This window comes from Paramacrobiotus metropolitanus, unplaced genomic scaffold, assembly GCF_019649055.1.
Source record: "Paramacrobiotus metropolitanus isolate TYO unplaced genomic scaffold, Prichtersi_v1.0 Parri_scaffold0000162, whole genome shotgun sequence".
NCBI lineage: Eukaryota > Metazoa > Tardigrada > Eutardigrada > Parachela > Macrobiotidae > Paramacrobiotus > Paramacrobiotus metropolitanus.
The window spans coordinates 23,112-36,502 of NW_026570382.1; the positions used below are offsets into that span (position 1 = coordinate 23,112).

General features: G+C 40.2%; 4 protein-coding genes across 6 annotated transcripts; 3 read left to right on the plus strand and 1 right to left on the minus strand.

The window, feature by feature from the left end:
• Positions 1-323: 323 nt before the first annotated feature.
• Positions 324-2,811, minus strand: LOC129600057 (uncharacterized). 2 transcript variants are annotated; one of them, XM_055498449.1, is made up of 4 exons: positions 2,628-2,811; positions 1,851-2,036; positions 1,388-1,664; positions 324-941 (listed from the first exon to the last, which is right to left on the minus strand). In XM_055498449.1, the coding sequence occupies exons 2-4, from the start codon at positions 2,028-2,030 to the stop codon at positions 568-570; spliced, it is 831 nt and encodes a 276-aa protein (XP_055354424.1). In that variant the 5' UTR covers positions 2,031-2,036; positions 2,628-2,811; the 3' UTR covers positions 324-567. The 2 variants fall into 2 exon arrangements, with proteins under 2 accessions (XP_055354424.1, XP_055354423.1); XM_055498448.1 differs by having other exon boundaries at positions 327-941; positions 1,897-2,036.
• Positions 2,812-6,631: 3,820 nt separating this feature from the next.
• Positions 6,632-8,537, plus strand: LOC129600063 (uncharacterized). 2 transcript variants are annotated; one of them, XM_055498454.1, is made up of 4 exons: positions 6,632-6,823; positions 6,930-7,096; positions 7,413-7,668; positions 7,955-8,537. In XM_055498454.1, the coding sequence occupies exons 1-4, from the start codon at positions 6,796-6,798 to the stop codon at positions 8,296-8,298; spliced, it is 795 nt and encodes a 264-aa protein (XP_055354429.1). In that variant the 5' UTR covers positions 6,632-6,795; the 3' UTR covers positions 8,299-8,537. The 2 variants fall into 2 exon arrangements, with proteins under 2 accessions (XP_055354429.1, XP_055354430.1); XM_055498455.1 differs by having other exon boundaries at positions 7,961-8,537.
• Positions 8,538-9,044: 507 nt separating this feature from the next.
• Positions 9,045-10,074, plus strand: LOC129600054 (uncharacterized). Its single transcript, XM_055498446.1, has 2 exons — positions 9,045-9,239; positions 9,359-10,074. Exons 1-2 carry the CDS (start codon positions 9,176-9,178, stop codon positions 9,760-9,762), a joined length of 468 nt encoding a protein of 155 aa, XP_055354421.1. The 5' UTR covers positions 9,045-9,175; the 3' UTR covers positions 9,763-10,074.
• A 1,167-nt stretch (positions 10,075-11,241) lies between these two features.
• Positions 11,242-12,417, plus strand: LOC129600066 (uncharacterized). Its single transcript, XM_055498457.1, has 2 exons — positions 11,242-12,162; positions 12,370-12,417. The coding sequence occupies exons 1-2, from the start codon at positions 11,242-11,244 to the stop codon at positions 12,415-12,417; spliced, it is 969 nt and encodes a 322-aa protein (XP_055354432.1).
• The last annotated feature ends 974 nt before the right edge of the window (positions 12,418-13,391 follow it).

Below are 13,391 nucleotides of genomic sequence, written 5' to 3' on the forward strand. Positions count from 1 at the left end.
CCGCATGCTCAAAACCGGAATGACGTCATCGGTGCACTTCTGTAACAGACGGGCTTCCGTAACATCTTTGCGTTTAGCTGAGTTAGATGACCTTTCCTTCACTCCGGTCAATTATTGTGATAGCCTGAACAGTCTTTATATAGATATAACAAATGTAAATATCTGTCAAAGAAGATATTTTCCCAGTATATTTTAGTTGTACCACGGTATAATATGTCATGTGTAATGTTTACGGTTTGTTCTCGTAGCATTTCTCAATCTGCAGTGAATATTCTTTTAATTCAAACCTTCCGTTTTAATCAAAAGTTTTGCCTGGGCCATTTTAAGCCGTGATGTGGAAAAACACAATTTGAAATGCTTCCTGTAGATCATGGCGAGAAATAAATTTACGAATACCGTGAAAAAAATAAATTTTATCAATCAGTATCCGAAAAGCATGATCTGAGATATGGTCAGATACTCAGATCTGATGCTGGACCACGAATCCTCTGAAGTTAGATAGGGTTGAAATCACAATTTCAACCATTTCACATTTCAAGCTTCAGATCAATTTCATTGCAAATCATTTCAAAAACGGCCAAAAGCCGTTGGAATTTCAACCCTAGTTAGACCGACGAAGATATCAGTATCGATACCCATGACTTGCAGCGTCGAATTTGCACAGTCTTGCGGCTGCAGCGGTAAACTACAGTCGGGCTTGTTGTCGTCGTACTGCTGCAGCGGGATATCGTCGGCTGACCGGCAGTAGGGCGCAAACACGGCGTCCACCACCCGGTCAGTCTCCATCTTCTCGTGGTACGACAACTGGGTCGGGCGTACGCGGGTGCTGACGTAAACGATCGGGGAGGCGCAGATTCCCGTCTTCAGATTGGGACTGCTGCAGCCATAGTCGATGGAGTACTTCCGGTAATCGTACTTTATCGCCATGGTGCTTTGCGGATCTGAATCAAATTACCATCATTAAACAGCTGTCGTCAACAGGTACCGATAACACTCGTTTGACTCTGTTGGGTGTAAAGGCTTTATAATTAGTAAAATGGAAATAATAATTTCTGTGGAAAAAAATAATAAATTTAATTCCCAGTGTCCGTATCTGTATTCGAAGGATACAAAACAGTTAAAATTATAATTCCACAATGCGCAATTGAAATTTTCCGCGTCATCATTGTTAAAGAACAATAAATTATCGATTGTGGAATAATTCCCGGCCTTTTGTCATAACCAAAAAAGTTTTTGATGTAAATAGCGCATTCCATCGTTTTATATCTATTTTAAAACGGTATTTTCGTAATTTGGTATTTTGGCTATTTATTAGTAATGATTATCGCATTCATAAATTTTGTATTCGTATAAAGAAATCTGAAAGCTGAAAATAATCGCCACGTACTGGGAGCATATGCCGGATTGGTTTCCGAATTATAGTCGATCCCAATCTGACTACCATCCCGTCCCACACTGCCGATCCAGTGGTCGTACTGACATGTATACGTGTTGCCGCCATCCGTCGAAGAATAATACGAGCTGGGCAACCATTGATTTTCGGCAAAGATATTCGTCAACGGTACAGCGGTGGCATTCAGTCCATAAACGCCAAAGATATTGTTGAGAGTATTTGTGTCGTCCGAGGATAAATACTGCCGATAGATATACCACAGTCCATGTACCTGTACACATACAACTTGAAAATGGGCCTTCCTTATTGCACAGTATAATACATAGTTAGCAGTTTCGGTAGTTAAGGTACTGTGGTACGCACTGTACATTACCAAAATTGAGCGGCAAAAATAATTGAAACTAAATAAAAGTCTGCAGTTTATTTTTTAAATCTTCAATCTGATTAATTTACATACTGCATAATAAGTGTAGGAGAAATTTTGTAGATTTCCTGTTACATACATCTTCCGGTTTATGGCTTTCCCACGGAGGAATGGCGTTGGGAAAGCCACACTTCTTGTGGTAGCTGCGGTCGGTATTGCGGTAATTGGACTGCACATAGGAAGAACTATAATTTCTTTGAGCGCTGCTGCCATGTAGAGCTATGAACACAGGTACATATACAAGCAACTAGCTACAAGCGGCGAAAAAATCTGTGTAAATTAAATTAGGAAGTTGATACTTTATTTTTCGTAAAATTAATTGAATTATTTTAAGATAAGTAAAGATTTAGATTATGATTACTTCAGATTATTGATTTGCGCGCTTTAGAAATTACGAACCATACATTCTTGTAAAAGTGAAGCCTACTGTGAAGCGTCGGTAAAATTTTTGCGAATATTACAGTACAAATTGGTTTGGTGTACATACAATCAGCCGTTGGTTTGCAGTAACAGTTGAAATAAATGTTTTCTATACATTGATAGCTAACTGCATGTAAGAAAAGCAGTATACAAGACAGACTTTGAAGTAATTCAAAAGGGCTGCAACAAAATCTGGTTGAAGAAATCAGTAATTGACTACCTGATCGGCATTCGTATGACTATACAATCACCAGCGGAACAAATCCCATAATTATGCTAGAAAATTGTATAAATTTTACATTAATTGTCAGATATTTCCTAAACTGTTACTAAAAAATTTCTATATAAATTTTACGGTAATCGTTAGATAATTCCATGGCAATGACTTACAGAGAGCCGCTACAGCGCACACTCCCAACAATGTTTTGGCCAACATTATAGTAACGAAAAAAAGTAGATTTCAATAAAACTACTCGAGAACTTATTACAATAATAAATCCGTGGCTGCGGATACACGGACAGATGCCTCACCAAACAGAAAAGCAAAATCAGCTCTTCGCAAACTAAAAATGGAAGCGCTAGGAAATTTTGGAAGGACGAAATCAGCACCAACGGATGTTACCATTCACGTAATCCTGTTCGGTCAAACCCGTACAACAGCCCGGGAATTAGGTAACAGCTGATCGTAACTGTGTTTGTGCAATGTTTTTTGCTCTAACCCACATTCCGCTAAAAAATCAAACTCGACCTCGCATTTTTATCTGTGCTTTTGTTATGAAACCCGCATGTCCAGGACTCCAGAGTAGTTATGTTATGTACGAATATGTACGATGCCGTGTTCCCTATTCAACACGTTCCCCGGAGTACAACTGGTATTTAGTTTCTCGCATCGCGCAATTTTAAATCCACAGAAGTATTGAAGATTTAAATATATGTACATAGTTAAGAGAATGTAAAAAATAAATGCATCAGTATTGACACACTTTTTCACTTTTACAGATAGATGCTACTCCATGGTACACTGTACCGCCTAAGGCTCTAGCTCAATAACGATAATCGAATAATGTCATACATAGAAATTAATATGCTAATTGAAAAAATGCGGATGTAAGCAATACCAACCACGTCGTTCAAGGGGTAATTATTACAAAAATTAACGGCAATATTATTTTCCTCTATAACTTTATCGTCGTTGATTTTGGTTATCGATAATACTTCCATTTCTATTTTATTCCTTTTCGATAAATAAGTCGCATTGTTTCAGCTGCGAAGCATATTCAGATACCAGCAAAATTTTCTTAATACACCGTTTCGTTACCATTTCAAATCGAACCAACTGTAGACTAAATTGTAACTCCGTATAATTAAATTTATCCTGAAAAGGTCCAAAACATTAATAGGCTAACAGCAGTTAACCGTATCTGCGTCAACCGTCATATAGCGTGTGTAGATCTACGACGGCCTGAATGTCATCTCCCATGACCTGCAGCGAGTCATTCGCGCAGCCGACAGGCAGTTGTAAATTACAGTCCGATTTAGTGTCGTCGAACGGCTGTAGCGGGATATCGTCCGCCGACAGGCAGTAGGGAGCGAACACGGCATCCACCATCCGGTCGATGTCCATTTTGTCGCGTAGCGATAACTGGGTCGGTCGAACACGGGTGCTGACGTACACCAGCGGAGGTCACAGATTCCGGTGGCTAGATTGGGGATGTCACAGCCGCAGTCAATGAAAAATCTGCGGTATTCGTAATAAATGGCTCTAATTGTCTGTGGCTCTGTAAAGGAATAATATGCAGTTGTTACTGTGAACTAGTCAATAACTCATTGAAACAGATCACAATCGACGCTGATTCGTATAATTATATAACAAAATGAAAATTAATTTTTAAATTTAAGGATAGTTTTTATTTAGTATATTTAATACTTCTTTAAGGCTTATTTATTCAAATATTAGAAATAGATATTATCGGTAAATTTAGACGCATGCGCCTATGGATAGCTGAAGACAAGGCACACACAATAAAAAGGTCGCAGTAACTTCACATGGACATTTCGGCAGGCATGAAAATGATAGATTTACTGCTAAGGAAAAGGCGTTGTTTTGTTTCTTCAGTTCTTACTGGGAGCGTAGGGCGGGGTACTTTCCGAATTAAAGTCCGTGGCAATTTGGCTGCCGTCTTCGCCGACACGGTTAATCCAATGGTCGTATTGGCATGCGTACGTTGCGCCCCCATCCGTTGAGGAATAATAGGAACTGGGTATCCACTGATATTCCGCAAAAATGTTTGTAAAGGGAACAGCCGTGGTTTTTAGTCCGTATACACCATAAATATTGTTAAGGATATCTACCGGCTCGGTTGAAGATTTCTGCCGGTAGATGTACCCTTTCCACGCACCTATAATGTAAACGTTCGAAAAAGATTTATCTAAGGCTGTAATGTAAATGCTATGTGTTATACTATATAGGCTTTACACCGAATTTCCATGGCTATCACAAGAATGATATCATTTGTATTATAATAAATACTACCTTATTATTTAATTTAAGGACATTGACAACATCGGCAGCGTATGAAAGACTCCTGTTTTATTATTAGATTTATGTAGAAGTAATAAAATTTCAGTATATTTACCGTTAAAACTGCTAAACTGTTTTAGTATTTACCGCTGTTAATAAACATTTATTAAGCAGTGACATTCTGTTCAGTTTTCTAAAAGCGTACATCTTGCGGTTTATGATACCTCTCCCAGGGAGGAATCGTGTTGGGAAAGCCACACCGTAGACGCGAATAGCGGTAATTTGATTGCGCATATGAAGTATAATTTCTTTGGGCATGGATACTATGTGTATCTGAAACATGATTATTGCCAAACGAGATTTACATAAATTTACGATTTTCAAAAACACAAAAAACACGTGTAACCTACATATTAACATCCCAGTCCAAACTGCCAAAAAATGTTTTCCAGCACAGTGTGCAAGGCATGTTTACAATAATTTAATCCTAGTATTAGTGATGCAATGGCAGACAAGGAATATCCCGTATTGTTGGCAGAAGTCGTTGAATAAGTATCGCAAATGAAGCGCGCTGATATGTTGCGGAGAAGGTGTTGGAGATTCAAATAAAGATATGCAAAAGTATTTTGCAAGCTGTTCAAACATATACTGCATATACCGATGCGTCAAAATTACACAAATATTTTATAAAATGCACAAATAAAAGCTTCTACCGTATGTTTGAACCCAGCGCCGGGACACTGGTTCCTGATTTGCTTTCTTTTTTGAACTTCGTGACCGACTGGCTGATTTCAACTTTTTTTTAGCATTACAAGCTTGTCCCGTAATTTCCATCGCATCAGAACAGCGAACATTACAAATTTACGTGTTGCGCGTAAATCCGTACTACGGCGCGCCACGCCACACTGTTTAAACACGTAACATGCATTTGGCTGGCTGGTGGCTTGGTACACGCCATATAATTCAATGAGAATAACAGTAACTGCTTGGCGTAAGGTGGCTAAGAAACAGTCGGTGTGGTAATGGACAATCTAACTACGGAGCGGATTTAGGCAATCAGATAAGCGTAGTGACGTGGCCATCGTTTCAAGCGCAAATTTCGCGCTAGCTGTACCTTTACGATGGAAATTACGGGACAAGCTTGTACATTGCACTTATTCCGCACGTATGCCGTATCGTTGCGAAGTCAAAGAACATGCGCTTAGTTTCCGGTAGGTTTCAAGCTTTTTTATGGCTAAACCTTTGTGTTCGCTTGGTAAGGACATAAAATTATGGATAATGTGGTTGAAATTGTTTCCAAAATGCCTTCCTTGGTGACAGCCATGGCTACCGGCCAAAATTTGTTCGACTTAAGATAAAAAAATAAAACTTGTTAATTTTTTTCAGTCAGATATTGAGGTTTAACACTGATTTAAATTTTCGACGCGCCCTTGACCGATCCAGCATACTAATTCCAGCATGCACGTGACCATATCATTAAGCATTAAAACATATAAATAATAAGGCCTTGCAGCATGTGTATGGAAGGTTAAAGGTTGTACTTGTACTCTGTATGTAGCATTAGTTTGGCGCTACATATTGATCTGATATAAACACTGTACACCATGAATGCTCCTTGCACGAGTAATGGATGTCTTCGTGATTTAACGAAAGTACGTTAAGTATTTATACTGGGACAACGCACGAGTCGCTACCATTGTTGGACTTTTTTCCCCAAAGTTGCCCTAAAAATCTGTAGCGTAACGGAAGCTGAACCAGGCATGCTGTAGTATGCTGGCAATTTTGACATTGAACTTGTGGTTCTACAATTAAATACATTCGAACGTTGCAGCTGTATGTACAGCTAACGGTAAACGCGGTTTATCCCGGGTATCTGTGTTGCAATAAAAGTCAGTAACAAAATTTAAATCAACCATGTACAACATTTTGGTAAATTCGTACTAAGCGAGTGTAAATTTTGTAAGTGTTACAGAACTGTACAACGTTGATCTGATGATTACAGTTTAGTTTAAAGTTATTTATAGCTCTTATCACAACATGATACAAGTTTTATTACTGTTATTCGGTAAGTCGACAAATTAAATACTTATTAAGCATTCGACTACGTACGAGTAATAAAAACATTCAGCTTCTTATAAAGTTTCAACTGATGCACTTGCAACTTTTTACAGCATTCACCTTGATATATGCGAAAGCGTCCACCATTTACAATCCGGACAATCTGGATGCTCCCATATATCCACCCTCGCCGGAATTAGCCTACGGTCAATACTCGGCACAGCCATGTGGATTTCCCAATACTATGCCATCCTCCACCTATCTGCATGAGCCGAACAAGGTATACACGGCACAAATTCTCTCGATTTTGGATGTTTTTGTGTTAATGATTTTGACCATACTTCATTCTTGTTAGTGTAAATTTGCGTCGGCTTATTGATGCGTGTTCTGGCAGCTGTAGAATAATAAAGATTAATTTTATCTTTAATCATACTTTCTCTAATTTTCTTGTTGATCAGGCTTTTTCTATTTTAAATTACACTGATATTCGAATTCTGTTGTATTGATAATTATGTTTTTCTGTTTACCAAATTTTCAAATTTCCTTTACTTTTGTCATAACCGGGGAACCCAGATGTAATTTGTTTTATTTGTTAGACGTACGGATTGTGGTACAGCTATCGCCGCATCGCACCAGCGGGAACCCACACAATAAATGGCCGCTTTTTTGTACACAGCATCACCCGGACGGTGGTGCCGCTGACGGAGACGAGCGCCGAGTATATGTGGTTTGGGTTCTCCAATTATCACTCGCCAACGGGCGACTGTCACTACGGCTACTGGGTGGGCAGTTTCGGAACGGATGGAACCCAACTGGGAGACTTATATTTGTCCGACACCGGCTATGCACCGAGTAAGCAAAATACTTGTCTTAATTAACATGTCGGAAATACATAAGATAAAAGAATAAGAATTATTACAAAATATTTTCAGTACTTCCTAAAAGTCAAAACTATTTTCTTTGTAAAGTAAAATTAACTTAATTCAAATTATTAAGACATTAAGATATAATTTTTAATCTGCCATAAAACAGCTTGGTGTTTTAGTTGAAAATAATTTTAACGGCAGTAAATGGTTTTAAATGGTTGTACGCCGGTAAATTATACATCATATTAATACAGTAAATTATGCATGTGTAGTTCCAGTGAACGTCGTGGAGGTTCTGAGCGACTACACATCCATCGCCATCGCCTATGGTTGCGCCCGGCCCAGCCGTAAAACTGGGTTATGTGAACAGCCCATCGTCCTGGTCAGCACCCGCACGCGTCCCAGCAGGCTGTCGTATAACGAGCGGCTGAATATTGACCGGGCGGTTAATTCTGTTTTTACGCCGTACTGCATTAGTGCCGAAGACATCCCCTTGCAGACCTTCGTTGATAGCAAGCCGGATTGCGACTTCCCTGATCCACCGGAAGAGATAGCCAAGAAAATACGCAGCCTGGCTTTGCTACGCCGGATAAAGGGAAAGCCCACATTAAAATAAATTTGTTTGAGTTTTGACGCTCTTGTTCCTTTTATTTAGTTATTTGTTTATTGTATGAAAAGTACGATCAAAAAAGTATTGGAAAATTTTTGATTTGTGTCACAGTTTCTATATTTCATAACACTCGTAATATACGTAGTACACGATGATGAACATTATTTATAATATTCGCGTACTTTTTCGTTTGTATATTATGGCTTTCTTCACTTGTATGTGCCTACATTTCTATGCTACAGAGTACTGCATATCGAAAAAACCTTGCAAAGATTTACATACGAGTGCAAACCAAAAAAAATTATCACTACTGTATATTTATATTTTGTTGTTTAAGCGCCCATAAAAATGTAGCATCCATTTTGCATTGGATGTCTCCATGAAAATGTATCCATTTCGCGATTGATACAGTTTCAGGACATAAAAATGTATCGAACGATATTTACATGGTTGTCATTAAACGTGCATAAGCGCGATGAACCCTTCGGTATTCTTCCGGAAATGCTTACTTTACTTACCGGTTTATGATTTAGTTTCGGTTCCGCTTTATCAGCGTTTCGCGGCACTTACTACATACGACAATGGTTTGTGATGAATAGTAGCAAGAAAACAAGGCGCCCACTTCCGGCAATATGCAGTACATTGTTGTGAATCATGATGGTCATCCCGAAGTAGCGATACGTTATAATATTAGTGTAAACATCAATAATTCGTAACTGCAGCGGCATTTGTTGATTCTCACACCTGTCTCTAGAATTCTGTATATAAACACCGGCGTGTTGCCTAACAGAGCGCAGTATACATAACATAAATTAACCAATTGATAAACGGAAGTCTTGTAAATTAATTAATCATTTTGTTGTACTTCCTATACAGAAGAACAATGCCTTTATCATTCGACATGTATGTCGCATCAGTGTTGCTAATCTGCGCTTTCATTTCGCAAGGTAAAGGTCACTGGCATGTAATTATATCTTTAACCTGTGCATAATTAAAGATCAAGTATCGACCGAAAGTTTGTACGGAAATTCATTGTTTTTGTATACGCTGGTGACCTTTTTTACAGCCCAAGCGTTAGTCTGCGGATTTGGCTACACAAGCTGCAACAATGTCGCCTGCTACCGACCGTCCGCCGGGGAGCAGTGTTTCACGGGCGGCTTGGTTTGCGGATTCGGTTACAGTGCGTGTGGACGCACGTGTTACCGACCATCCAACGGAGAGAGCTGCAGTGACGGGGTAGTATGTGGTTTCGGCTACCAGCGCTGTGGATCGACGTGCTACAAGCCATCCGATGGGCAGACCTGTTCCAATGGGGTCATTTGCGGGTTCGGATATCAACGGTGTGGAACGACCTGCTATAAGCCATCCAACGGCGAAACCTGCACGAACGGGATAGTGTGCGGTTTCGGCTACAGTGTGTGTGGCAATACCTGCTATAAGCCGTCAGCTGGGCAAACGTGCTATGGATAATTTATATTTCATGTCGTATATGTATACTGTATTTCATACGTATCTCTGTATTTCATGTCGTTTTCATTTTAATATGGATTTATTTGGTGAACGTTGATAACATTTCTGACTTTTTGTTATACAGTGCTTAATTTCTGCAAAATGTCACTAGAGTGAATCCGGCCACTGTGTGCGCTTTTACGGTATTGCTGTGCGTTTTTAATAAGTCCCAAAATAGTACCGTATAGACACAACAATAATTACACGGCATGTGATGTGCATTTTTAGCGCCACTTATATGGTTGCACGTAGTGCTGCAAAATAAAACGTGAAGCCTGCACTTGCCAATTCTACCGGAAATGCAGGAAAACATCGAATCCAATCACAATGCTATGACGTGCACGAGCTGGGTGCGGTTCTCGGTCTCTATTGCCTATTATTTCGAGAGGAGCTTTTTCACTTATTACAGTGTAAAGGATTACATAGCAACATGCTCTACCCTACCGGTTTACGGTCACTAGCTGGTAAAAATGAAAAAGACTTATTTTCCACCTCGATTGGCAATACACAGCGAGAGCTCACATCGAGTTCCCGGCATCACCGCCAAAGAACACTACACGATGCGGTTTTCTAATTAATCAACCATAGGGATCTTTGAAGCGTTAAATCGGCGCCTATTTCCCTTATCAAAGTCTGAAATTCCACGAATGACACACGGCCGACACGGGAATAGTCTATTAGGATAATTCCCAGTGTGCGCATTCTATTTGCACGCGATTGTTGATTTTGCTACAGATACAGCAAGACGCATTACAGTTTTATGGGCTTGCGATGGGCTGAATGCGTTGCCAATTCCCACGGCGGCGAATTATTAATGACCTTTTGAATAACTCCCAATGTCACCGTGTGGAAAGGGCAGTGATGCATTTTTTACACCGTATAATATAGAGAAGCATATATAGGGGGGAAAATGTGTCTAGCCGAACCAATCCCTTGTACTTCTGATGTAAGCCAGCTGGTGGTTTACGTTGTGGCTGCACAGCGTTTTATGTAAAGCGCTGCTATTAAGGCTACTCGTACAACTGCAGGTAAACAGGCTAAAACTGTATTATAGCCCGGATCTGCCTGGTGCAGCTAATACCACATGTACCGTCAGTGCCGCAGTGCTGCTTACCTGTTACCAGTACCTGCAATCTTATTAGCAGCGCTTTACATAAAACACTGTCAAGCCACAACGTAAACCACCAGCTGGCTTACATCAGAAGTACAAGGGATTGGTTCGGCTAGACCCATTTTTCCCCCTATATATACCATGCGTTACATAGATGCATTCGACAACGTTGGCACCAAACATTAAAAATCCCTTTCTTACTAAAACGTGCCTTTCACGGATAAAGAAAAGGTCACACAAGCATTTTTATATTACACCGCTGTTAGTACTAATTTGGCATCTGTCTGTTACCCTTACGCTCAGTATTATCTGGGCCGGGACTTGTTAACATGTTGAGAAGTTTTAATACAACACTGTACAACATCAGCATTAACTCGACCATCGCGCCACCCGCCATCGAAATCAGCGGCACCGCTGCCGTCCACCTAACAGCGTGGTTCATGGTGACCACCTTTATCGAATGTTTAACATCCGTGCTAATCATTCTGCTGATCAGCGCTATTCTGTACCGCCGCGGTCGCCCCTCACATTCCAGCCTACAGATTCTTCATATGCTCGTCCTGGAACTGATAATCGTCTCCATCATCCATCCCACTCTGTCTGTCACCGTGTATTTCCCCTCGTTAGCCCTATCTCTAGTAAACTGCCGAAATTTCTACGTTTTTTACATTATTGTCGCCGGCGCGGAACAGTGGGCTTCGTTTCTCCTATCCGTTAACCGTTGCATCGCCATCGTATTTCCGCTGCATTTCGCTAAGCTCAACAACCGATACGCCACCATCGGAGCTATTTTAACCGGATGGATAATTATGACAGCGTGGACATTACCGGTGGCGATTGATGCCGGCTGGAGGATCTCTCTAAGCGCGCCGTGGAATATCTGCACCCTGGTCCCGATGACGCCGGTTAATGGGCGCATATTCCAAGCCAATAGTTCCTTCGGAATTTATTTCCCAATATCCGGGACAATTGTTTGTTATCTGGTGGTGCTGCTGTCGCAGTTAAAGGAAAGATTCAATAAGTGCCGGGTAAATGTAGCGGCCGATGGAGCGTACGATCAGACGTTTGAACTGAAGCGCAATCGCCGGATGACCGCGGCTAAGATGTTGTTTGGGTCGTCGCTGTGGTATTTGGCATGTTACTTACCGCATATCGTCATTACCGTCTTCTACCGGCAAGTGTACGCCGACAATCCGCCTCTGCAGTTGTGGATGCGGGTGGTGTATAATTCCGGGTATATCGGGACGCCGGTAAGTATCTAGAGATTTATATTAATATTCTTAAACGCATACGAAGTATTTCTTATTGTTTCGGTTACTGTTAATCATTATTGATTTATTTGCAAATATTGATTTTTTCTTTTTGTATATATTGTGAGTTATGATTTACATATATTTAGTTTAAGGTTATAAATTGATTTTATCGAATGGTTTTATTGCAGGTTATATTTTTTTTAGTCGGAAAGGAATACCGGACTCGACTGCAGAAAGTCTGTTGTCACCTAATGCTGGCAAGAACTGCATATAGTTCGCAGAACTCCAAATCCCTGTCGCGAACCAATAATACAACAAAGAAACGATAAACCCGCAAGCCACAATCCTTTCGAGCTGACGACGACCATGAATGTGTATATCGATATCGGAAGTTTGGCACATAAAGTTGAATTGTACTTGTATAGTATCTGTTTTGGTTTATTTGCGTAAGCCTGGTTTGTACAGTAACAGAACAGTAAAAGGCCGACCACTAATTTCCCCATTTAATGGTTTTCGCGTTTACGGGTCGGTACTTTTGCTAATCTCGGTATACCATTTAAACTGTACTGTTATTTTTATAACATTAATTTAAAGTTACGGTTTGTTGTGGTTGTAGCGTAGTTGGATAAAGGGGTCCCTATTTCCTTACATTCTATTAGAACTAGGAGACAGAACCACCAGAAATACCGACTACGGGTCAGATCAGATCCTCTTTAATTCAAGACCGAAATCTAAGAAAGCCAGAGAATGACATCATCACATTAGCAGTCGACATCATCACATTATACTACTCCCGTAAAAATAAAATTAATACAGACGCTCCAGCGCATGGTGGTTGCATAAAAAAGTTAACAACCGCAAGCTGTACATCTGCCTGTAGGATGTTATTGTACATTTGAAAACGCATTTTTCTAATGTGCTGCAAGTTGCTTGCTGGAAGTTGTTTTTGTTTTTTTTTAACGACTAGCCCAATGTTTTCCTGAAGTTTTTGTACCGTCTTGCGGGGTACAGCACGGCAGCGGTGCATCTGCAAAAAATTGTCAAAATTTGACAATTTCAACTCTTAAGTTTTGTTAAAGTTTGCCCTTCAGTGAAATTAACCAGTGGCGAAGGTTCTCATCGCTGGCGCGAAGAAAACTTCCCTTAAATAAAGGTAAATCACAGCACAAACAATGACTTCCGTTCTCTCCTGACATAAATCTGATGTAAATGTATTAAATTTAATG

Bases quoted from the DNA above. Each gene is read 5' to 3' on its own strand.
- LOC129600063 (XM_055498454.1), top strand. From the start codon at position 6,796: ATGATACAAGTTTTATTACTGTTATTCG. The intron at 7,097-7,412 runs GTATACACGGCA...TTTATTTGTTAG, and splicing joins ATCTGCATGAGCCGAACAAG to ACGTACGGATTGTGGTACAG. The intron at 7,669-7,954 runs GTAAGCAAAATA...ATGCATGTGTAG, and splicing joins CGACACCGGCTATGCACCGA to TTCCAGTGAACGTCGTGGAG.
- LOC129600054 (XM_055498446.1), top strand. From the start codon at position 9,176: ATGCCTTTATCATTCGACATGTATGTCGCATCAGTGTTGCTAATCTGC. The intron at 9,240-9,358 runs GTAAAGGTCACT...CCTTTTTTACAG, and splicing joins CTGCGCTTTCATTTCGCAAG to CCCAAGCGTTAGTCTGCGGA.
- LOC129600057 (XM_055498448.1), bottom strand. From the start codon at position 2,673: ATGTTGGCCAAAACATTGTTGGGAGTGTGCGCTGTAGCGGCTCTCT. The intron at 1,665-1,896 runs GTATGTAACAGG...GTATGTGTACAG, and splicing joins AAAGCCATAAACCGGAAGAT to GTACATGGACTGTGGTATAT. The intron at 942-1,387 runs GTACGTGGCGAT...AATTTGATTCAG, and splicing joins CAATCCGGCATATGCTCCCA to ATCCGCAAAGCACCATGGCG.
- LOC129600066 (XM_055498457.1), top strand. From the start codon at position 11,242: ATGTTGAGAAGTTTTAATACAACACTGTACAACATCAGCATTAACTCG. The intron at 12,163-12,369 runs GTAAGTATCTAG...TATTTTTTTTAG, and splicing joins CCGGGTATATCGGGACGCCG to TCGGAAAGGAATACCGGACT.